We start from the raw sequence: 25206 nt of genomic DNA, 5'->3' as shown, positions 1-25206 counted from the left end.
TATTGATGATATAGATATTAATAGTTGTCATATTTTGCAGATAGACAATGGTATAGGACACTGTATATTAATGTAAAAATATAAGTAAACCTGTAGATGAAGGCAAAACAGACTGAGGAATACAAGGCAAAAAAGAAAAAGAAAAAAAATCTTTACTGGTGAGATCTGATGGCAAAGATCTCATTTGTACAACATGTGTTTGTCTGCTGTCATCTGATCACATCTGATCATCTGTGCTGAACAGATTCCTTCATCTGCCACATTGAGAGACACCAGTATCTAACCACTATCAGCAGGTAAGAATGTTGTTCTGTCACACAACACCACAGAAAAGCTAGTTTAGTTTTGCAGAAGTGACAACATCAATTTCTTGACAAGAAACCTTCAGAATGTTTGTCTACAAGTTAATATGGCAAAGAATTCAATATTGGTTATTGTTGGTTGATGTTTTATTTAATAAGCTATCAAAAAGACCTGATTATTATTATATAAATATTGTGATTTTAAGCTCAGTCAAGTCAGGTGTTTGTTGTTCTGTCGCTATTCAAACTCATTGTAACACAAGACATACTGTAGATTTGAACACTGCCTGGTGAATTTCTTGCAACTTTGATGAAGTAGTAAAAACTTAAAACTACCATTTTCTTGTTTTTTTTTTTAAGTACAAATTTTTGTACAGCTTGTAATACTGTCTGATATTCTTACTTGTTAGATATGCTTTGCAGAATGTGACATCGACTGCAGCCTACATTTGTACATCCTGCAAAACCAAAACCTTCCATGACATCCGTGAGAAACCACTGCAACCTATCTTCAAGGACAGGTTGACACAGACAGCCAAAGATTCGATATAGACATGTGGAGGCCATCAGCTGTGATTCTGCTATGATGTAGAGTACTATATGGATCTTGAAATGCAATTGGTATCTTTAGCATTCAAAGCTGAAATCTGTCACTTTTTTAAGTTTATCATAATCTATACATCTGCATATGTCAAGGCTCAGGAGATGCAGGAGTGGACCCAAACGCAGAGACCGGAATGCAGATATGACGAAAAACTCTTTAATTGTGGACGGTAACGGACAGGTAAACAGGGCTGAACAGAACTCACAGAAGGAACAACACAAAAACGATCCCACAAAGACTGAACAGAAAACCAGAACTTAAAGAAACTGAACTAACAAGGAGATGAGGTGCAGGTGGGGAGATGGGTGGAGAACTCGAGAGGGGAATGAACATACAGGGAGCTGATTGGCTGAGGACACACAGGGAGCGGGCCAGGGCTGACGAGGCTAACACAGGGCAGGTGTGGGGAAGACAGCAGGGCAGGGCTAACGAGTCCAAATGCAGGGCAGGTGTGGAGGAGTACATGAACACACAAATGAAACAGAACAAAAACCCAGAAAACAAACTGAATGCCATCTACACTAACCCATCCAAAACCAAACACAAACCCAAGCACACAACCCAACAAACCAATGATGCAGTGATGAACCGAGGGACTAAACAAACGTGCAAAACCAGAAGACCATACAGAACACAACATAACACCAAAAAAACACCTTAAGTCCAGGCAAGATGTGACAGCATATTCAAGCAAGAGACAGACCAAAGTGGCTTTGTGTGTGTTTATAATGTCTAAGTTGTAAACAAAGGAGAAGTGCACACTCATAACTCTGATTCAATGTTTTAATTTGTACATTCTGTAGATCAATGAATAATGAAAATAACTAAGCTAACTCCAGCAAATATCAAACTGTTTAAACCAACCATGTGTATGTTTTTGGCAGGAACTGACTGGTTGTTGAAAATGTATTTTATGGGGTTACAGTACATGCAAGAGATCTCAAGCAGGGTTAAAGCAACATAAAAGTCAACACGCAGTGGAGTTTGTGTAGAGAGTATGAAAGTATGTGCTCCACAGCATCACTGAAAACACTTTAAAGTGGTATTGTATAGTAATTTAACAAGATGGCTGATGTCAGACCAACAATAATCATCTTAGCTGGCTGGAAATGTGCTACACAGCTTACAGACAGTGCTGTAGTGGAACATAATATTAAATATGTCATTGTTACAGCAAAACCAGGTTTAGTTAACTTTTGTCAGCAACATTACATATGCCTGCCCGTTTACCAAAATGCTTCATGTATGAAAGTCCAGTTTCTCTTTCTGTGGCTCAGTTACCATTTCTGTATTGTGGGACAATGTAGAGTTCAAAGTTTTGACAGGACACATACTTTGTTGCACTGTTGTTGCTGTTGTTGTTGTTGTTGATGATGTTGATGCATCTTTATCTGAAAAGACAAGACAACTTTTACATATTGTATATATATATATATATATATTTATATGTGTGTGTGTGTGTGTACATATATATATATGCAGACATGACCGAAAATATTGGTACCCTTCCACCTTTTAAAAGAAAACCTCAATTTTCTCTGTATTAAGTTGAAACTGACGAAAGTATATGGTGTCCATCATTCTTTATTTCACATTGAATATAACTAAGACTTTGCTTTTGATTTACAACTTAACGTATTATTTAAAATGATAAAGCTGAATTGCACTGAAGGTGCTATACAAATAATGTTTGATTGATTGAGTTTCCCTCATCTCATGGTTAACAAACTCAGTTTTCACTTAACTAACTTTCTGGAATACACCTCAGGTTTTGGACTCAGTGCGAGTAAACATTCTGTCCATCACGGCTCATTTGTAAACAGCTTCTCAGAGCCAATCAAGGACTATTTATTCAATTATTTATTTATTTCACCTTCCCCCAGGTTGGTCCCAGTTACATTGGTTAAGTCTTTACTGGTTGTATTTTAGATCTTTTTGATGAGAATTTATCATTGTTATTTTGTGAAAAAAAAATGTTATCTGTCCCACGATGAATCAACTACTCGATTACTGTTTGGGAGTAGTTGATGACTACTAAAATGCAGCAGTCGTGAATGCCCTAGTAAGGACTGATGCTGATTGGCATCATTTTTTGAATGACTTTATAATCACATGAGATCCAATTGATTTGTAGACGTCAAACATGTCTGCATTGACATTTAGTGCATTGCTGTAAATAACTCATACACTGTACATGTCATCATAATGAGCTTATGTGCTGTTGATCAGAATTGTGCACAACTTGGCATACAAATCATCTTGGCAGCATTATGTAGGAGGAGATACAAATCAAAGTGGGCTTGAAAGGCCCTAACAACAAAGTTTCTCAGTTACGATTGATGTGATTTTACATGGACATAATTTTGGAACAAAAGTTTAGAACAGTTTTGATTATTTTACACATGAGATTTCTGTACTTCTGTTTTTCGCTCATACAATCCTTATGAGTGAGAAGCTTTTAGAGTTTAGAGTACCCAACTCCTCATAATTTGCATCTAAATTATATGTTTGTTAAACTTTGATTTTTGCTTATGTAGTCAAATTTGCTCTATATTCCAACAAATCATTGTATAATGTGCGTCCAGTCTCAGTCTGTGGATTCATCTGTCTGTTAACTTTGTGCATGTTCCACTCTTGCCTCTCAAACCAGAATCATAATACAAATAAAGTTTGCCTTTGCTTTTATGGGAAATAAAGGCCCCTAACAATAATGATAAGGTGACAGAGGCAGGAAGTGCAACGTGTACTAAACATTTCTTCATTTGCAGTAAACACTTGCAAAACTTTCATGACAATGTTTCACTCTGCAAAAGGGAAGTCAGATCTTTCTCTGCACATCCGTAGCATCAGTCATGTGGTTTTCACAGTGCACTGTAGTTGACCTTTTTTTTTTACTATTAGCAGTTACCACTGTACCACTGTATTGTCCAAACACAGACAAGTGATGCAAGCGTGAAAATACACTTGACAGAACCATCTTTTGGGAGTCTGTTTCCTAGCAGTGAATCATATAAGCTGCAGTGACGGAACGGAACTCTCACTTAAATTAGCAAGGCTTATCGAAATAAGCCAGACTTTTCCTTTAGCCAGCTTGATGGAACACCCCTCAGGTTTTGGACTCATTGTGATTAAACATGATGTGATTTTACATGAACACAATTTTCTGCCAAAGTTTAGAACAGTTTTGATTATTTTACACAAGTGATTTCTGTACTTCTGTTTATCGCTCATACAGTCCTTATGAGCTAGAAGCTTTTAGAGTTTTTAGAGAATCAAACTCTTCATAATTTACATCTAAATTATATGTTTGTTAACTTTGATTGTTGCTTGTACAGTCAAATTTGCTCTATATTCAAACAAATCATTGTATAATATGTGTCAAGCCTCAGTCTTTGGATTTATCTGTCTGTTAACTTTGTGCATGTCTCACCCCTCCACCTCTCAGATGAGAATCATAATACAAGTAATGTTTGCCCTTGCTTTTACGGAAATATAGGCCCCTAACAATAAAGATAAGTTGACAGAGGAAGGAAGTACAACATGTACTACGTATTTCTTCATTTGTTGTTAACACCTGCAAAAATTCTCATGAGAAAGTTTCACTCTGCAAAAGGAGAGTCAGATCTTTCTCTCCACATCCGTAGCATCAGTGGTTTTTACGGTGAAGCTGTAGCTGACTTTTTGACCTATCAAGGATGAGATGTAAGCATTTACAAAACTGAAAGATGACAAGAAGTGGTGATTTGTGAAAGATTCAAGTAAGCTCTACAAGGGAGGGACTGGAAATTCAACAGGAAGAAGAGCAAGCTGAGGTCAAAACAGCATCTACCTTTGCTTGACTGAAGATCATAGACTTAATCTGGAAACTCAAGGATAACTTTTAGTTGAAGTGTAAGATGGAATAATTTAACTGTATCATTCATCTTCTCTGAATCCTGAATCTGAACGCTGAATCCTGCTTGGTGAGTTTTATTAAATATAAATTAAAAAACACATTTATCTGTAGTCAAGTATAAAATCCCTCGATATTGGTGGTTGAAATTGTATATGTAATTATCTTTGTCTCTGCACTTTGGTGAGGTTGAATTTGGTAAGATTACTTTTGCCAGTCTTGTTTGACCAATCCTTGCTGTTCATCCCTTGTGAAGTTTATTTGAAATTATTATTATAAAATGTAAATGGTAAATAAATGAGTATGTTCCTATAGTTTTAAGTATACTCAGGCTAAAATTAAATGTTGTAAGTTAAGACTTATTTTTAGAGAAGGAGAGACTTCATGATGCATTTTTTAATGGCAGGAAAAAAGTATTAAACTATTTTGGAAAATATCAAAACAACAGAAAATCCTCGAGCTTCAGTCGTCTGTCTAACAAAGTTGCAGATGATTTGAGTTGCATTTACCATGGGGGTCTTGAACAGTTGCACTGGTGAGAAGGTATGAGATGAAATAATCATAATAAAATTAAATCCATATCTGTATAATTTATATTTTTATATTACTAAAGGATCAGATGAGTATTGTACATGTGATGTGAAAAGGGTTGCATGTAGTGATGAACCTACAGTAAATTATTATCAGACTCTGCAGCTGCAATGAGCCTTTTAGAGTGTTTCAAGTCTAATTTTAACTAATTGTTTTGGTTTTTACACATTTAGAGACTTACTGGGGCATTTTGCTGGCATTGTTTTCGTCCACTTGTCCCCTTAGAGGGAAGAGTCACTGCAAATCAATACAAAGTTGTTCTGAGTGATCACTTTTATCCTGTGATGAAACATTTCTATCCTGATGGGAGTGGTCTCTTCCAGGATGACAATGTACAGGGCACCAGGGGTCACTGAATGTTTTGATGAGTATGAAAATGATGTGAATCATATACTATGGCCTTCTCAGTTCTTCACTAGATCTCAACCCAATTGAACACCTATGTGAGATTTTGGACTGACGTGTACACAGTGCTCTCCACTACCATCATCAAAACAGGGAAGGGAATATCTTTTTGAAGAATGGTATTCCTCAGCCTTGGCATTGATTCTACCGTCTCTGGAACTCTTCTGGGGGGACAAACACCATTCTTCAAAAAGATATTCCCTCATTTGGTGTTTTGATGCAGACTACATTAATAAATTACAGTTATTGACTTTTTACTCACAAAGCTTTTATTACACTTACACTTAACGTAACATGTGTTGTTGTCATCACCTCAAGTGCTTCACGTGGTTCACTGTCTCTCCTCTGCTTTACTCAGTGGAGCACACAAACACAGATCACTCACAGAGAAACTCAGCGCGACCATAAATGACAGCAAAATGTAACAGATGCTCACTCTGAGCTGTAATGAAACAAGTGCACATAAATTAGGTAAATAACATAAATAAACACAGTCTCTACTGCGTTTTACTGTCATTTATGGTCGCCCTGAGTTTCTCTCCTCTCTTCTGTTTCACCGTAGGTGGGGCTGAGCACTCCGTGTTTGTGTGCTCCACTGAGTAAAGCAGAAGAGAGACAGTGAACCAGGTCGAGTTGATGACAAGTAACTACACTCATTACATTACTGTAAGTGCAATAAAAGCTTTGTGAGTGAAAAGCCAATAAACGTAATTTAATCCATGCAATGTTTTGCCTGGAGGACAATAATTAAGTGTGGAAGTCAAGATGGCACATGGATGTATTATGAGAGCTCCTATGTAATACAGCCATGGTTGAGAAGTATACTATGATCATATCTTCACTCAGAACAATGACTGTTTTCTATTTTTTAGTTTTAAAGGTTTATCAGACTTCTAAATATTGCAGTACTGTACGAACAATTTAAAATATCCAAATGAAACCAAATCAAAGAAATAAATATGTTGAAATACAGTACACATTATTATATGTATCTCCCTAAAGTTATGTATGTATTTACTGTGTCATAATGAAAAGAAAATCAATGGTAAAATGACAATTATTTAGCCTTTTCTCTTTAATTTTTTTCAAAGCAAATCACCATTTTCATTTCTAAACAGGTGCCCTGCACCTCCTCATGAAAGCTAATGACAGTGCTGTATTTAGTGTTGGCGGGTCTATGCTGCTCTCTGCTGGACAACACTGAAACACCTTAAACCTCTTCACTTCGTTTTCTGTGTTGTGGTTAGATTCTAATGTGGCATGGAAATTCATGTCCAAATGAAAAATAATTCATTTATTTTAATTAAACTTAAAAAGCTCAATAATTGTCCTTTTAATATGTTTTATTCAATTATGACAGTTATTACAGACAATGATTAACACTGTAAATACGTACCTAAAAAGGAAATACACATAATGCTTATTGTATTTTACACTGTTGCACTGCATGTAAACCAGATATTTTCTAATGCAGTTGTTCATCTTTTGTACTGATGATTTAACCAAGAGAGTTTCATGCCAATCCAAGAGGTTGAAGTGCTAAAACTGTGAGTCACGTAACATTGTCAATGGGAAAAATTAATGGGATTTTTACTCCAGGAACCAGGGGCGCCCAAATTAGCTCTTGCCATTTTGTCCAATTCTATTAGCTGGATAATTCACACTGCTTTTAAAGAAAGTAAACAGATCCTAATTTAGCAGGTGAAGTTGTTACTCATGAAAATGTCTGTAAATGATAGTCAAACCACAAGCATGCATCAGACTCTTCAAACAAATTGTGAATTTACAGGATATAAATGTTCAGGATGTGTGTCATATTCATTCACAGTGTTTACACATTTAGAAGCTCAATAAATACAAAAGGAAGCATTAAGGTGGGTTCAGCATTAGCAGTTAGACACAAAAGGCCCAGTTCTGACACAAACACCATAACTGTTTCTTATTTGCACAACAGAAAATGCTCCAAAAGGTGTTGAGTTCTGAAAACTATTCATACAATCATCAAAATCACAGACTGAACCTGCTTGGTTTATTGATCTTCTCTGGTGTCACAAAGAGCTCAAAGAGAAATAACTTACTATCAGCATCATTAGTCAGGACTGGGACATTGCCTGCTTCTTACTTCACTGTAGATGGTGGATTTACAGTAAATGTCACACCATGGTAGACACAGTGAACTCTGATTTCTTTGGAACTGCCATCAGACCAGTCAGACTGTGTACTTTGATACAAGGAAACATTCACTATCATCTTTCATCAGTGAAGTGATGAGGAAACAGCAGCCTGTGCACACACAGGCCTGATCAAGCAGAGTTTAGCATCAAGGCATCCTACTGTAACAGGGACCGATGAAGTAGAAGAATCAGAGTTGATTAATGATTGATGGAGTTCTAACTGAAGCAGGTTGTCTCACTGAGTGAATAATAACATCTTTTTAGACATCGTCACAACACAAGAGCTGCTGCACTGACAGACGTAAGATAAGACAGAATACAGAGAGTAAGCTTAACTCTGTTTTTGAAAATGTTCACATCTGACATGATCATTTATTTTATGTCTGAGAAACTATTTTTAAAATGTTGGCAGATATTTCTTTTTATCTTCATAATGGACAGACAGTAATTTAAACTTGGCTGTCTGTATGAGCAAGGAAAGAATAGCTTAAGAGTGCTAAACACGTTTTTGGAAATGTTGCAGCTCAGATTCAGTTATTTCCAAGGTGCTATGGTAACAAGGAGATGGTTTATATGTTTCAGTAAGTTGAGAAACTCTTCCCTCCTTTCTGTCTTTGTGTGTGAATGAAAACCATGTGTACATATTAAACTGGAAGTGATTTACTCAATAGTTATGGTTACTTTACTGTAATTCAGGGCAATTTTGAGTCACCATTTTCTCCTACTTTAAACTTTTACTCTAATAGATTTCTTAGGTAAATATTTTACTCTCTACTGCACTAAATGTATCTGACAGCTGGAGTAATTACTGACTTTGTATGTTAAGATTTCTACCTACAAATTTGATTATATGATCATTTTTTAAAATATGCATTTATATAGATGAAAACAGTGTACAAAGTAGTTCAAATTATCTCCATATGACCAGCTACACGTTTATGTATCAGCCATAATATAATATACAATATAACTTTTAAGTGTGAACATCTGGGGGTGTGGAATTAGAAAGAAGTGAGGTTACCAGACCTCTGTAGGTTTTCATCTCTGCTGGAGGCTAGCAACTCAAGGCTACATTAGTCTCTACTAGCATAATACACCCAAATCTGTACAGTCGACTGAATCGAGTTGTGTTGCATTGTGAGTAATATAGAAACCAGGTTTTGACAGGAAAGAACGTGTGGAATAAAAAATATGATATCTCTGGTTCTGCTGCATCGATTTCAATCCTGTTTTTTAAACTATCCATTATGAATGTTACAGGAAAGCAATGCTGAATCAGTGGAGTCCTTAAGTTATGTATTCATGACGCCAGATATATTATAGATTCTATGTCTGAAGGAGTCACAGTGATGAGATTGGATAGTTAGAAAGTAGTTATCCTTTGTCGGGCCAACTATGAGCAAGGGCACATGAAATTGTTAAAAAAATATATATATAGATCATCAAGAAATTGTGTAATTGAAGATCATTACAAGAAAGGTAGTAAGAAGGTGCATCCTTCAACAATGTCTTGTTCAGAGACATTTCATTTGTAAAGCAAAAATACTTGCTGTGAGGTGCAGCCACAGTTGCTTCCTTTCCTGTGGGTCAGCAAATAGAAGAATCCGAGCAGACTCCCGGAAATGGGAGCACAGGGGGCAGTAATTATGCTCTACTTCAATACATTGTGTAAAGCACTTGCCTTTGTGTATAAAAATGTGCTGTAATGAACAATATGAGTGTTTATCACCGACAACTGTAGCAGCACTAGTAGGTGATACAGAAGGTTCAATGGTTCCTCAAATCATAATGTTGACAGCCCCCCCCCCCAGTGTCCAACATTATCAGCTGACCATTCATGAACTCCTGTAAAGGTAGGATATGTGAAAATTTAAAAGTTTATCCTTAAATGTGCTGTAATACCAGCAGAGGGCAGCACTTCATAAAAACATGATACTGCCCACCGACCGTTCAACAATAAAAATAAGATATACTCATTTGATATGAAATACAGACACCAAAAGCCTCACACTTGGAACGTGGCTGTACATGTATTCAGCTAGAATTCATGTGATAATGTGTGGATTATCATGCGATTTACATTTAATATGCACATGTACAAAAGTCATACTGGTAAAGTGACATGAGATGAGAACTGAATACATGTCCTTCCTATTTAAAATTTCTCTTATTTTTAGCAGTGGGCCATAATGGCGAAACTTAAAGAGGAGCTCTTTAAAATTCTGGCAAAATTAAAAGAAGAAGAGTTTAAGGATTTCAAGTGGTTCCTGGAGCAGGATGACATCCTGGATGGCTCTAAAGGCATCCCAGTGGGTCAGCTAGAGAAAGCAGAAAAGACACGCACAGTGGATCTAATCGTACAGAAATATCAGGATCCTGGAGCTCTACACGTAACCATGAGGGTTTTGGAAAAGATCAGCAGGAATGACCTGGTGCAGCATTTACAAAACTCCTACTCAGGACTAAAAGGTAAGTTAGGGGAAGTAATCTGAAAAGCACAATGCAGTCACATGCATTCCATAAATGATTACATGAGTTATGAGTTACAGTATTCTATTAATAGTAATGTGTTAACATATATATGTAGAAATAATGTTAGAGATTGATTTGTCATTCTTTATTGTACACCACCTTTATCAAAAAGAAAAAGTGGCAGGATAAAGATAAATCATTTCTTTAATGATTCACAAGCGAAAATAAATTTGGTTAACTGGCTCACAACATGAACACACAACAACTCTGTTCCCCTTTTTTACCTGCCACATCCTTGTTGCTAACTGTAACCAGTCATCTGTTAGTCTCACTCCATCTTACCCTTACTGGGAAGCAAGACCCCAAGATACTTGACATTCCTCACTGGGGAAATTCCAGACCCAGAAGAGATCATTTAACTTTTTACAGCCTCTTGGACTCTCAGCTTCCTCACACTTGGCTATAAATAAAATACAACTTTATTGTCCCAGAAGGAAATTTGCCTTGGACAAAGCTCCTGCTGTACAGTACCAAATAATTCAACAATACTACACATCATACATCTCATAAGTACTGTGATAAAAAAAAGTACTCAGGATAAAAATTAAAAATCAATAAATACTCTGAATTCTGAAATCCTCAAAATAAGTACATCACATTAAAAAAAAACATACATCAGCTTGTTTGTGTGTCTGTGTTACTGGCAGAACTGTGCCACCAGACATTTAGAAATCAACCCAGTACTTGTAAAAGGTCATGGTTCAATGAGACCAGCAGACCTACAGTACCAGTCAAAAGTTTGGACACACTTTCTCATTCAAGTGAATGGAAAGGTGGTCTGGGATCTGTACACTAAGGCCTTTGACTCTGTCCAGTATCCAACTAGCAATGCAACGAACCCCAGTGAGCCAGCATGGCGGCAACCCCATGTTGCTTTTTTGGGTCATGTTTGACTGGGCCAGATAGGTGCTGGTATGGCCTCCAGGTCCCTCTCAGGGCTTGCTCTAGAAGAGGGTCCTGGTTTTCCTTTTCCGCACAAAGTTAGTTTGTCAGTTATCAGGAATGATCTGGTAAGGGAGTTGCCAAACAACAGCTCAGGAGCAGAAGGTCAGTCACAGGAGGAGACAGACATGACATAACCACCAGACAGCAGATATGTGAAGAGAAACAGCCTGTGGCTTTATATTTTTCATAATTTTAGATTCAGTCCAAACAGTAAGTATTTGGACAATTAGACATTTTTTTAGTTCTTCAGGTTCTGTGCTTCAGCACATTCAATTTAAAATAAAATAATTGATACTACATAAAGTCTCAGTTTTAATGTGTGTAGGTTTACGTCAACATAGAAAGAACTGTGTGGGAGATATAGCCTTTTTAACACATAGTGCCTAAATTACAGGGGTTCAAAAGTAATGGAACAGATACACATGAAATCAGACTAAAGATTCATATAATGACACAGACAAAACAACACTAACTGATGCCCACATTAAATCTGGTAATGTCACCTCCACTGACCAACAGGCATTGGTCTGAGACATACAGTACTTCCTGGAGGCTGCTTTCACACTGTGCAGGTAATTTGGGGGGTCATCATTGGATTATTGTTGATAGTGGGTGCAACTGTGAAAAACATGAATGAACTCTTGTCAGGTGGGCAGTGACATAATTCTGATGGGTGGTCCTACAAAGTAACTGTTATTGGTTACTGCAATCAGGGTTGTGAATTACAGAAACGTTGATTTTCACTGAATGAAAAATGTGGTACAAATTAAATGTATCGTTTTATTATTTTTATTTCCCCAGGTAGATCCTTTCTCTGCCATGTGTACAGTTAACATGTACTCAACAAAAGACTGTACATAGGGAAAGTAGAGCAGCTGAATGAAAGGAGAGATCATTACACAGAACGATTTATCCTTGTATTTGAAGTCCGACTAAAACATAAACTAACACACAGTATCCTCTAGAAGTCTAAATAAGTTGATTTCCACCACTGACTTACTTGCATTATACTATTTGTTGAATTCAGACACATTCACACTGTGAGGAAAGGTTCTGACTCAGTCACACAAAGCAAAACAGAATAAAAAGTCAGGACTAACAAACATCTTCCATCAATAATACTGACAAAATAAGAAAGGCATGCTTTGAGAATAAGGTCATTGTAGAGGAGAAATATGATCACTGATTTGTTGCTTGTACACACAGATTTACAGTAACCAGTACTGTGCATGTTAACACATTCCGTGATTACCCATGTGACCTGGTTTCTCTGAGTAACCTGGTTAAGGAAGTGCATGTTAACATGCTGTTCAAATCTACATTTTTCTTCTCTTTCAGCAGATGATGGTCTGCAGCAGGTTTCAGAAATATATAAGATCCGTCTGAGGAGGAGATGTCAACATGTGACTGAAGGAACTGATGAATCAGGAAGTAGAACCCTCCTCAACAGGATCTTCACTGAGCTCTACATCACAGAGGGAAAGAGTAAAGAGGTTACTACTCAACATGAAGTTAGGCAGCTTGAGACAGCTTCCAAGATGAAGACCCCCCATGACACTCCAATCAAGTGCCACGACATCTTTAAAGCCTTACCTCACCAACAGAAATACATCAGAGTCATTCTGACAAGTGGTGTTGCTGGCGTTGGAAAAACCTTCTCAGTGCAGAAGTTCACTCTGGACTGGGCAGAGGGCTCAAAAAACCAAGATGTCAGTCTTGTGATTCTGCTTCCGTTCAGGGAGCTGAACTTGATCAAAGATAACCAATACAGTCTTCTCATGCTGGTCCATTATTTCCATCCAACATTACAGAAAGTCACAGCAGAGAAGCTCGACTCTAAGGACTGTAAAGTTTTGTTTATCTTTGACGGCCTGGATGAAAGCAGACTTAAACTGGATTTTGAGAACAATGAAGTTGTGTCTGATGTCACACAAAAGTCATCAGTCAACGTGCTGTTGACAAACCTCATTGAAGGGAATCTGCTTCCCTTGGCACTCATCTGGATAACTTCCCGACCTGCAGCAGCCAATCAGATCCCTCCTACATGTGTTGACAGGGTAACAGAGGTACGAGGCTTCACTGACACCCAGAAGGAGCAGTATTTCAGGAAGAGATTCAGTGATGAAGAACTGTCCAGCAGAATCATCTCACACATCAAGATATCTAGGATTCTCCACATCATGTGTCACATCCCAGTCTTCTGCTGGATCATTGCTACAGTTGTGGAGCACATGTTGACTGCAGACCAGGGAGGAGAACTGCCTGAAACCCTTACTGACCTGTATTCACACTTCCTGCTGGTTCTGACAAAGATGAAGAAGCACAAGTATGATGAGAGACATGAGTCGAGTCCACAAGTTCAGCCAAAGAGGAAGAAGTATGATGAAGGACATGAGATGAGTCCACAGGAGCTGATGGAGGCTGACAGGGAAGTTCTTCTGAAGCTGGGCAGGGTGGCATTTGAACATCTGGAGAAAGGAAATATCATTTTCTACAAAGAAGACCTGGAGCGGTGTGGTCTTGATGTCACAGACGCCTTGGTGTTGTCAGGATTTTGTACAGAGATCTTAAAAAGAGAGAGTGTGATCTCCCAGAAAACAGTCTACTGCTTTGTTCATCTGAGTGTTCAGGAGTTTCTGGCTGCAGTCTACATGTACCACTGTTACACCAACAGCAACACTGAGGTACTGAAGGGCTTCCTGGGAAAACACTACAGAAAGTCCTCCCTGGATGTCTTCCTAATGGGAGCCATGCAGAAATCTCTCGAAAGTGAAAATGGCCACCTAGACCTGTTTGTTCGCTTCCTTCATGGCCTCTCTCTCAAGTCCAAACAGAGTGTCTTAGGAGGCCTGCTGGGTCAGACAGAGAACAGTCCAGAAATCATCCAAAGAGCCATCAACAACCTGAAGTGGATGGACACCTACAGAATCTCTCCTGACAGAAGCATCAACATCTTCCACTGTCTGATGGAGATGAATGACCGCTCAGTACATCAGGACATCCAAGAGTTCCTTAAATCAGAGAACAGATCAGAGAAGAAACTTTCTGAGACCCACTGCTCAGCTCTGGGCTATATGCTGCAGATGTCAGAGGAGTGTCTGGATGAGTTGGACCTGAGGAAGTATAATGCATCACCTGAAGGACGACTGAGACTGATCCCAGCTGTGAGGAACTGCAGAAAGGCTCAGTAAGTCCAGATGTGATTAGCATTATAAATCAGTATAGATTTGTAGTTAAGTTCTTCAAATATACATAATATAACATTCTTATTGTTGTTAAAATAGTGCTCTATTTGTTTATAGCCTAAGTAATGTGTTATTACAGATGTGCTTGAGCTGTTTCAAATGTTGTGATTACAAGTAATGTTGATTTTTCAGTTTGTTGTGTTTATAGCTGTTAAGTTAATGAACACATTTATTCTATTTATTTCTGGTAATTATTGGATTTTACAGTTTTTTCTTCTATTCATTTTTCTTTGGGTGATAGAGGCGTCATTCAAACCTGGTGAAACAAATGAAGGACTTTAGAGGTTGTGATTGAGGTTTAATTACAGCAGTATTTTATCACAACGCATATCAGTATTTTACAGTTATCAGTGAATGTAGTAAAGTTATTATTACGAGTAGGTTCTGCAAAAAGTATATAATCATACAGACACTGTTTTTATCACTATGATTAAGAGTTAAAAATAAGATCTGTATGATTTTCCAAAGGCCATTTCTGAGGTCAGGGAGAATTGCTTTCATCATCATTTTTTTCTTAATGGTTTCTGAGCCATTTCATAATGAGCATGGGGATCAGCAAATCAGCAGACTGATTCAGTAGTGTCAGTTATACAACAATATCTAAAGTTATCTAACATAAACCAACATTAGCCTCCATAAACTACTGGTGGTGTGTTGAACTGAGAATCGGTGCTTTCTATTTCTCATTAACTTTATTTAAAAGAGGGAAGTTGTGTTACATAGTCTTGTTTTTAAGTCTTTCTTATAATCTTTTTTTATCACAGAAAGAAACTCAGGTGTTCTCTCTTTTGTTGGTGTAGAGATGAGTAGTAGCAGGAAATGCACAGAGGTCTGATGAATATATAAGAGCAGAATAGCAGAATTCAGACTGTTTTAAAGATCTTACACACATTAAAGGTCAATTTTATAAATTTAATACCCTGATAACATCTTTTTTTTTTTCATGTTGAAAATAATTCAACTTTATTGGTTTGTTAATTGTGTTTGGGTGTTGAATCATTTTTTTTCAGATCCATCTAAATATTTAATTACATTAATATTTAATTATGTACAGGTCTAATATTGTCAAGCCATTTGTTTCATTTGTGTTTGTCAACAGTCATCACATTTTCCTGCTTTTGTATGTGAACCTGACAGCAGCAGATCAAAATAATGTTAATCAAAATAAGGAATTCAAGCTGTTTCATCAATGAATGCATGAATTAAGTATAAAGTTGTAATATATGTGTCATGACAGACTTTCTGACTGTGGACTCTCAGAGACTCAATATGAAGTTGTGGGCTCAGCTCTGAAATCCAACCCCTCCCATCTGAGAGAGCTGGATCTGAGCCAGAACTACCTGCAGGCTTCAAGAATGAAGCTTCTGTGTGCTGGACTGGAGAATTTAAACTGTAGACTGGTGACTCTGAGGTCAGTTCACTGACTGTAGCTTTGGTAGTTTTTTCTATATATTCAATCCTTCAAATCCTTCACTGAAGTTTCCAACATTTGGTTCATAAATTTTCATGATTTGCCTGAGCATAAATCAGTAGAATTTTTTTATGAATTCAAAATCCACAGTCTTGTTCTGTGTAAAAATTACTTCCAAAGCTTAAACTAATATGAGACTTCAGTTTTCTGAGTTACACATATTAAGTAAGTATCTTTGTGTTTCTTCAGTGTTTTCTTCATAAAGAGGGAATTTTGTACTTAATAGTCTGTAACTTTGAGTTAGACAACTGAAATGGGAGTCTTCTAGACTGTCAAAGCTTCAGCTGAACTTATGAACTCATTTCCTACAGAATAGCTATGTTGGGAAGAGACAAGTATGGACAGGAGGAATGATTACTGCCACCAATAACATGTTTTAATTACACATACCTATAAAACTACCAAATACAGGAAGAAGGAGGTCATGTAATAAGTAATGAACAGATTTTTAGTTCAAGATGTCTGATTTCATGATGGAAAAAGGACAGAGACAGATACACGCTAAAAGTCTGCACACTCATGGTACACTAAGGTGCTTTGGATAAAAATGTCCACTGAACTGCATGAACAATTTGAGATCTAGTGTACAGTATGAGTATATGGAAAAACAGACACTCCTTATAGGGTCTTTTATCACAACCAAACACTGAACAAGACCTTTTTAGGCGACTAAAATGTTACAATTAACTTCATGAACTGAAAACACACTGTGAAATAGCAGCAGCTACATCTTGGGTTACATCATGATTATGTTACTTAATCAACATTGTTGCCCTGGTAGCAAATTGTCAATCACAATGTAGCCACACCCTAAAGCATACACTACTTTATCATCTATTTTACTTTAAACGGGACTGTAATTTAAAAAATGAACATCATGCTGCATTGAAGAAGACTTGAAACTAGCAATTGAGACCATAAACTCATTAGGAAAGTGTTTACTGAGGTAATAAATCAAGAGAGAAGTAGGTCATTTTCTCATAGACTTCTAAACAATCAGACTTCTTTTTGCCACCAGTGACCTCGCCATTGGCCATTAGAAAGAATGCAGGTTTAAGGCACTTCTGCATTGGCTTCACTATTCAGTAAGTTGGTTGCACTACTCAAGTCCACATGGGCTCCATGAGGGAGCATCAATGCATAAAATTAAGAAATACAGAAAATCAAGTCCCAGTGTAGAATTGCAAATAATGTCGAATGAAACAGTTAAAATACTTTGTAAAAAATAAAATAAAATAAGACAGGGAATAATGGTGATGGCAAGTGGAAGCATTTCCACTTTGCTACACTGCAGTTACCAACTTAAATGAAATTATTATAATGAAAAAAATCACTCTGAAATAAAAAGTATTCTCACAAAGTTTAAGTTACTTGATTAAAAGACCAAATCATTCTGAACTAGCTAAAAAGAGTGTAGCCTATCTAGCAACAAGCCATAAATGTAGCTAGCTAATGTTAAGTTACAGTATCCTGAGTTAGGCTTGTTTAAGTTAGCTAGCTAGCTAACAGTAGCATGAAAAGAAACATTAAGGTCCAGTAACTTACTCCTGAATTTTCTTGTCTCTTTTTTGATAATTTTATATTCCATCTTCAATTATTTTTTTCATTAGTTCATCCGTGGACACGCTTGACAAAGCAGGAAAACTAATCAACATTTTCACTGTCTCGCGCCATTTCATGTCTTGGAACACAATGGGTGATTAACTGGTTTGAACTGGTTTAACCTTGTTAAAAGTACAATTATGTACCCTTTTCTGTCAGCAATGATTTCATACCTTTAAAATAAAAAAGGTCCACAGTAACCACCTTAAGGACCATTTCCGTACCTTACAGTGTACTTTTTGACAAATGTACTTTTAGGTACAGAAATGATACCCCTATTTCCCTGTGTGTTCACAGATTGAGGTCCTGCAGGTTGTCAGAGATCACATGTGCTTCTCTGGTCTCAGCTCTGAAGTCCAACCCCTCCCATCTGAGAGAGCTGGACTTAACTGAAAACAAGCTCCAGGATTCAGGAATGAAGCTGCTGTGTAATTTTCTGGAGAGTCCACACTGTAGACTGAAGACTCTGGGGTCAGTTCACTGGCTGTCTGTTATTATTGTTGATCTTAATGTTTAACAACTGAACCTAATTTATGTGAATATATAACTTACATCCATGAAGTTCATTTTCTTTTTTCCATATTTTTTTGACTGTACAAAGTTTAATCTGCAGTAAAGATGACTGATTCTTAAAGAAACTGTAGAAAATGTCCACTGTTAGTTGTTAAAGTAAATTAATGTTTATCATTTTTGGTAAAGAGTCACATCTGTATAGAGAAGATCCTCTCAACTAAAATCTGTTTTAAATTGATCAAGTTTACTAGCTGAAGGAGAAATATTTCTTTATTATATTATTTAATCTTTTTTACACAGTAATGTCTGATAATTGATATTGATCCTTCACAATACACACACTCTCTCTCTCTCACACACACACACACACACACACTCTGATCTCATTGCAAGTGCTTAAAGTATTTTTCATGAATCAGTGTTGACATGAATATGTGTCTGAATGTTGTGGTGACATTTGGATGATGTCTGAAGAAGGCTGACATTATGATGATCCACAATAACACAATGATAAAGTTACTCTGCTCATTTTAGAGAAAAGCTCATTGATGAGGAGATAATAACGTTGAACTACACCTTTAAAACCTGAACACATATGACTGGATTATACATGGATTTTTATCTACACAACAACAAACAAGAAACCTGGTTTCTATAATCAGGGTCAGGGATTAGAGAAACCTGGATTCCATAGGTAGATTTCTGGAGAACTCTGATTTCTCTGTCATGTGTCAGCTTTTTCATATGAGCATGTGCAGGATAAAAGACTGCAGACAGAGAAAGTAACAGCAGAGCAGCTGGAGGAAAGCACAGATCATTACACAAAGCCATGTGTCCTCGTATTCAAAATAAGTTAATCTAAAGTCCAATTTAAACTGAAACTAACACAAAGCAGCCTGTAGAAGTCTAAATAAGTTGGTTTCCAGCACTGAACATTTAAATATTTGTTAAATTTAGACACTTTCACAATGTGAGGAGCTCTGCTCTATCTGTCCTGCTCCAACACAAACACTCACACCAAAAGCACAAAACAAAAAGTCAGAAAGCAGTGTCTTCTCTCACTAATACAGTTCAAATCAGTGACACACACACACAGAGGGACACAGAGAGATCAATGCAGGTATTTAAAATTTTTTATGAATTAGTGTCTTTTATGAATATGTGTCTGAATGTTGTGGTGACATTTGGATGATTTCTGTATGAATCCTGACATGATGATCAACAATAACAAAATGACAAAGTCACTGCACTCATTTTATAAAAGAGCTCATTAAGCTCATCATTTTATCCTGCATCCTGTTGGGTTCAGGTGTTTGGAGTTTCCATATTCTCAACTTTTGGGCTGGATAAAAAAAATAGATTTTCCGATTAATTGCAATTCTTATTTGAATGACCAACAATCGATTCTTGAAATCCAGAGATCAATCTTTGCATTTGCACCTTTACTCAGTAAAAAGTGTACATGTGCACTTGTTGCAAATGGTTCAGTTAGAGCAGCATGATGTGTAAAATGTTGACTTTGTGGAAATCGAGTTATTACTACGTGCACAAAAACCTTATTTTGAGTTTAAAAGTAACGTAGATGCTAGCTGCTATTTTAGCTGCCTTGAGTCACGACAGTCCCAAAACCGTGACGTAAATAGTATCAGTCTGTGGACCCACCGACTGTCCTGACTCATAGGGGAACTAGAGATCAGATCTGCGGGAGGAACAGACTGAAAAAAGGACTCCGCACGCAGATCTGAGCTCTCGGTTTGTGTTTGTTTATGAGAAATTATCTCTGACTATGAGATGTAAAACTGTGGAAGTCGACTGAACAGTGTGCAGATTTTATTGTATTCAGTCTGTCTCTACCTGCGGGGAGCTAACACCAGCCAGCAGCTGTCTGCGGGTATCAGACTGATGTCTTCTCAACACAAATACAAGCAGTGCAGATTAACTAATGACAGCAGACTTTTAGTTTCTGCTGTCTGTGCCCAAAGTGATAAAGTTGAAACAGCAGGTATTGACACATGTGCTGCTTTATGGGATAGCATTTATGTTTTTTAAATGCGCATCACCCTTACAAGTGATGCAGGTCTTTTAGGTCTTTTTTACTCTTGCTCAACTGTTTTGCACATGTAGGTCTAAAAATGATAAATGTGTCATGTTTTAGTCTTTTTGCATTTTTACTTGTGTTTGGCAGCACAACATGAGTTTGTGTAGATGGAGTCACCGGTGGAGATGCAGAGTTTGAGAAGTGAAGTAACTATGTGTTTATTGAAGTAGCAGCATGTCGTCATTAATATTAATGAGAGCTCTTTTTCACTGCTTGTATTTGACTGTTTTTAACCTGTATCCTTTTGGGTTCAGGTGTTTGGAGTTTCCATTTTCTAAACTTCTACATTCTGAACCTTTTTCAGCTCAAGCTCTGAACTGCCTATGAAACATTGAACAATTTCAAGCACGAAATTTGTCTTCTAAAATGACATTATTTATTCTTTATTCAGATTGAGGAGCTGCAGTTTGTCAGAGATTAGCTGTGCTTCTCTGGCCTCAGCTCTGAAGTCCAACCCCTCCCATCTGAGAGAGCTGGATCTAAGCCACAACAACCTTCAAGATTCAGACATGAAGCTGCTGTCTGATCTTAAGGAGAATCCACAATGTAGACTGGAGACTCTGAGGTCAGTAGAGAGTTGGAGTCAGTCCATGCTGGTTTCAGCAGTATTGTATTAAACACAGTTAGTATCAAAGCAAAGCTCCAGTATTTCCTAGTGAACCTCCAACCTTCTCATTGGCTGCTTCCCTTAGTGAAGCTGTGAGAGGAGAATGGTGACAGGCTACAGGATTGGAAAGAAAGACAGAGAGAGAGTGAAAAGTCAGCCAGTCAGATCAGCCAGAAGCTTGTTGCGATCATGTGTTTGAGTTGATGTGAAGACTACTGTTATTGTTGTGTGGAAATAAAGCTAGATTACAGCTGACAGCCTTACAATATGTATAGAGACATCAAACCTTTGTATCATCAAATCTGATCTGTTTGTTCTCTTATTTCAACACTAAAGCATTGATCAGTTCATCTTTGTCAGAGCTCTAAGATCAGTCTGACTGCAGCCTGCAAATCACTAGCTCTGACTTCACAGAACCATCATTACGTTTAGTAACCATGTGGCCTTTATACAGACCAGAACTTCTGCTGAAATCCAGGAATCACAGCAGGTGTTCAGCTGAGAGCTCTGACTGATTGTCATGTGATGATTTAACAGCAGGAAGGATCCTCAAATCCCACAGAGACTCTGTAGTTTTTTTTTTTAAACTTTTCTAACAGTTCACATGTATCAACAGTAAATCCATCAGTAAACTGATGAGTGAATGTTTCTGTTTCTGCAGCAATGACATGTTAATGACTCTCAGCAGTTTATTTCCTCTGTGTACTTCAGTGAAATCTGCAGAGTAAACAAAGGTTTCTGTAGGTCTGTGAGCTTGGAGCTCAGTGTGTTCACTCCAACATGTTAACATGAGAGCTGAAGGAAGCTGGCTACACTGACAGCTGTTCCACTTCTGGTCTGAACAGGACTGATGTCCCTGCTGCTCTTTATACTGAATTTACTGCATCACTGACTGACAGCTGATGGAGCAAGTATCACTAAACACTGATTTATGACCTCTGTTGTTTCTTCTTCTCTCATCAGCTGGTGATGATCTCCGTAAGAATAGTGAGTGAACATCCAGGAGTGTGTGTTGAGAGAGGATCAGCTGTATCCTGATGATCCATCAGGACCAAAGTCTGGATCTGGATTTTGTCATCTCTCTGATCTCTGATCATTTTTGGCCAATTAGGAGTGATTTCCTGCTCTGAGATGCTTAATAAATACGGGCCCAGATGTGAAAGATGTGACAGATTGGATGTCCACAAATTCATCCGGTTAGATTAATTTATCATTGGTCCAGAAAACCTGCATGCACAGGTCAAATCATATCTGTTGATAACAACATCAAGTCTGTGGTGAAAAAACCTCATATGTAGGTAAAGTTGAGCCACTAAAACCCCTCCTGGCACATTCCTCTGTAATATTAGAGATGGGATAGCCTTATTGTACATTTTGTACTCTCACATTAATTTCATCTCATTATCTGTGGATATGAGTCTTATGGAAATGTATATTTTGTAAGGTTTAATCATGGCCTGTTGTTTACCTTTTATGGATTAAGAATTGTATTGTATTCGAAAATGAGATGCTGTGTGTGTGAACCAGTTTGATCTTCTGTTGATCAGCACCTGACTATTTAAAGACACACCTGATAGTAATCAAGCACAGAGCGAATCTGATGAAGCAACGTGCGAAACGCATAGTTCGTTCCTTTTGTTTTTTAATGTAATTCCTTAATAAATAGTGTCTATCCCAGTATCCTGGTGTGTGCTGGAATACTTTTTTGATTTCCTGTGGTGAAAAACTTTGTATTTGTATCTCTGTATTCATTATTCCAGTCTAAATTTTGATGATCATATCAGTAGCTCATCCAGTCCTTTTGACTAAAACCAGGAAAAGATAGATGTGTAAATATTAAAGATACAGGTATCTAGCTTTTATATGTCTTTTTACCTATAAATCATTGTCACACTGCACTAGGTCCCAAGACTATTTAGTCCTCAAAAATCATCATATTAGTATTTAGATTGTGAAAGTGGCTTTTTAAGTACTATGCTCCACACAAGTGAAAATTAGACAAGCTAATCTGTTTTAATCCATTTAAATCTCTTCTAACTGACATAGAGTAGTGTGAATGCAGATGTTTTTGAATAGATGTCCCTTATAATGATGTCTTTGGCCTGTGTGCTGTATAATCTGTTGATACTGTCATTTTTGTGTGCTTTTATTGTTTTTGTATGTACTTTTATTGTTTATATTGTTCTTATATATGTTTTGTTGCTGATGTATACCATAACTTTTATGTGCTTTTATATGCACTGTGCTGTGGGGGTCTTTGTAAAAGAGAGCTTGCTCTCAATGGCCCTCGTTGTTTAAATAAAGGTTGATGATGATGATGATGATGTAAAAATATGACGTCAAAATGAATAGTTTATGTCTAATAACAACATTTAACAATTCATTTGCATTAGGATGTAAGTAAATACTGCCAATGAGGTGGCTTTAACGATAACTATATTATTTAAACTTGTGAGATAATTGGATTCAGTTGTATGATCCAACTCTATCCAATCCCATCCTTTTCATCTTTTTTTCTACATTAATGCAGCATCTTGCATGTATTGTACAACACTACACACAGCGATAATGATGCAAATGGACTGTGGGCACAACATCATTAAAAACATGAAATTCATTTTCTCCACTGTCCAACTCATCTCCAGCTAAACCTCCTGTTGACTTATGTGTCCTTACAGCTCTTTGAAATATATCTCTGCCATCAGCAGTTTAAAACTAATGAATCATTAAATAAATAAAGCCACGATTTGCATGAATGCAGCTTGTTTTTCTATAACTTCATACTGAGTGGCAGGAAATGAATTAGTGATGATTATCAGCGCAGATAAATATGGGTCCTGGTCTTTGCTGTCAGGGCTCTGGATCAACCTGTTTGAGGAGCTCAGTCCGATAAGTCATTATCTTCCTTTAAATCACTTCATCAAACTCATTTTTATCCACTGATCTACCACTTATTTTTGTTTTATAAGCTGTACATCTTAAATTTGAATCTTATGTGTGTTTTACTGTTTTATTTTCTTCTTGTATGTTTGTGTTAGTTGTGTCTAAAGCATCCTGTAATGTTGGTTTTGAGAAGTTTTATACACTTCTGAGGGGAGGGTGGTGGGATGATGGTGGTGGTAAACAAAGACCAAATTCTAATAAAAATCAGTAGAAATAAATGAACTTGCAGCATTTGTATCCTGTGTCAAGCTTCAGCTTCATGTATAACATCTATTTTTATTGTAGTTATTGTTATTGTTATCTTTGTGTATAAATGAACCATATTTGATTGAACCTGTGTTCTTTGTTTTGGATATCTGTGGATCTGTTAGATTTTTTTGCATAACCACTGGACCACCAGGACATACCATCTGAGTTTTTGGTTACACTTTATTTTAAAGGTCTATTATTCTTATAATTTTCTTATCAATTTCTTCGAAGTTTCCAGGAAAGAATTATCTGTGTAATTTGGTTTTATTAATAGATTTCCATTTCCATCTGAGCTAATACTTATTCATCAGTCATTTATTATGGAAACTTGATCCTCATATATGTTGAATTGTATGTTTCTCCGTAGATGAAACATGTTTGGCTGACCTGCTGTGAAATGACTAAAAGACTAGCTTATGCTAGCTTAGCAATTGAAATTCATTAATTTGAAGTGTACTGACTGAACAATGTCTTTATTTGATCTATAAATTAGTGCTAAAGTACTTTGTTCTTTCCAGGAAATTTACTAACTTCAGATTGTCTGTTTTCTTTATTCCTTAACTTTGTTGCTGAAATCAAGTGCAATATATAAACAAGGAAGCAGCACCATCAAGTGACGATACAAGAAAACACACTTGCTCACACTTGCAAGGAGGTGTACTCTGCACAATACATCTTGAATAACTGTTAGTGTGCTGAAATGTCAGCTTGTAGAATTAAGTCTGTGCTGCAAAACTGTCCTCTTTGTAATTTTTTATTCTTATTCACTGCCTTCAGCTCAAACATGTAACCAGCATTTCTGCACTTCTATGTCTTACTAGTGTATCGGCAGGGTCAAGTAAGACCTGTTATTATTTGTGTTTGTGTTTGTAGGTTGTGCTAAATTGATTTGGCCAATTCTGACAGTGCAAGTCCAAATCTTCAATGTTCTAGTCAGAGATGAAAATAAGTTGATAATATTAAGTTATAAAATAAGTTAATATTGTTTATAAGTCATTTGCAAGCAAAAATGCCAAACATTACTTGTTTACAG

The 25206-nt window shown here is 37.0% G+C and overlaps 1 protein-coding gene across 1 annotated transcript in view; it reads left to right on the top strand.

Moving 5' to 3' along the window:
- The window catches only part of LOC122975305 (NACHT, LRR and PYD domains-containing protein 12-like), a 224994-nt gene extending 201258 nt beyond the window's left edge, over positions 1-23736 (top strand). Inside the window, exons 7-9 of the mRNA XM_044343676.1 lie at positions 18061-18234; positions 20766-20939; positions 21945-23736. Of these exons, the coding sequence (XP_044199611.1) occupies positions 18061-18234; positions 20766-20939; positions 21945-21951 (355 nt within the window). The 3' untranslated portion in view covers positions 21952-23736. The remainder of the gene's footprint in view (positions 1-18060; positions 18235-20765; positions 20940-21944) is intronic.
- The last annotated feature ends 1470 nt before the right edge of the window (positions 23737-25206 follow it).

Source organism: Thunnus albacares, chromosome 23 (assembly GCF_914725855.1).
Source record: "Thunnus albacares chromosome 23, fThuAlb1.1, whole genome shotgun sequence".
NCBI classification, from domain to species: domain Eukaryota; kingdom Metazoa; phylum Chordata; class Actinopteri; order Scombriformes; family Scombridae; genus Thunnus; species Thunnus albacares.
This window is presented reverse-complemented; position numbering and strand designations above follow the sequence as displayed.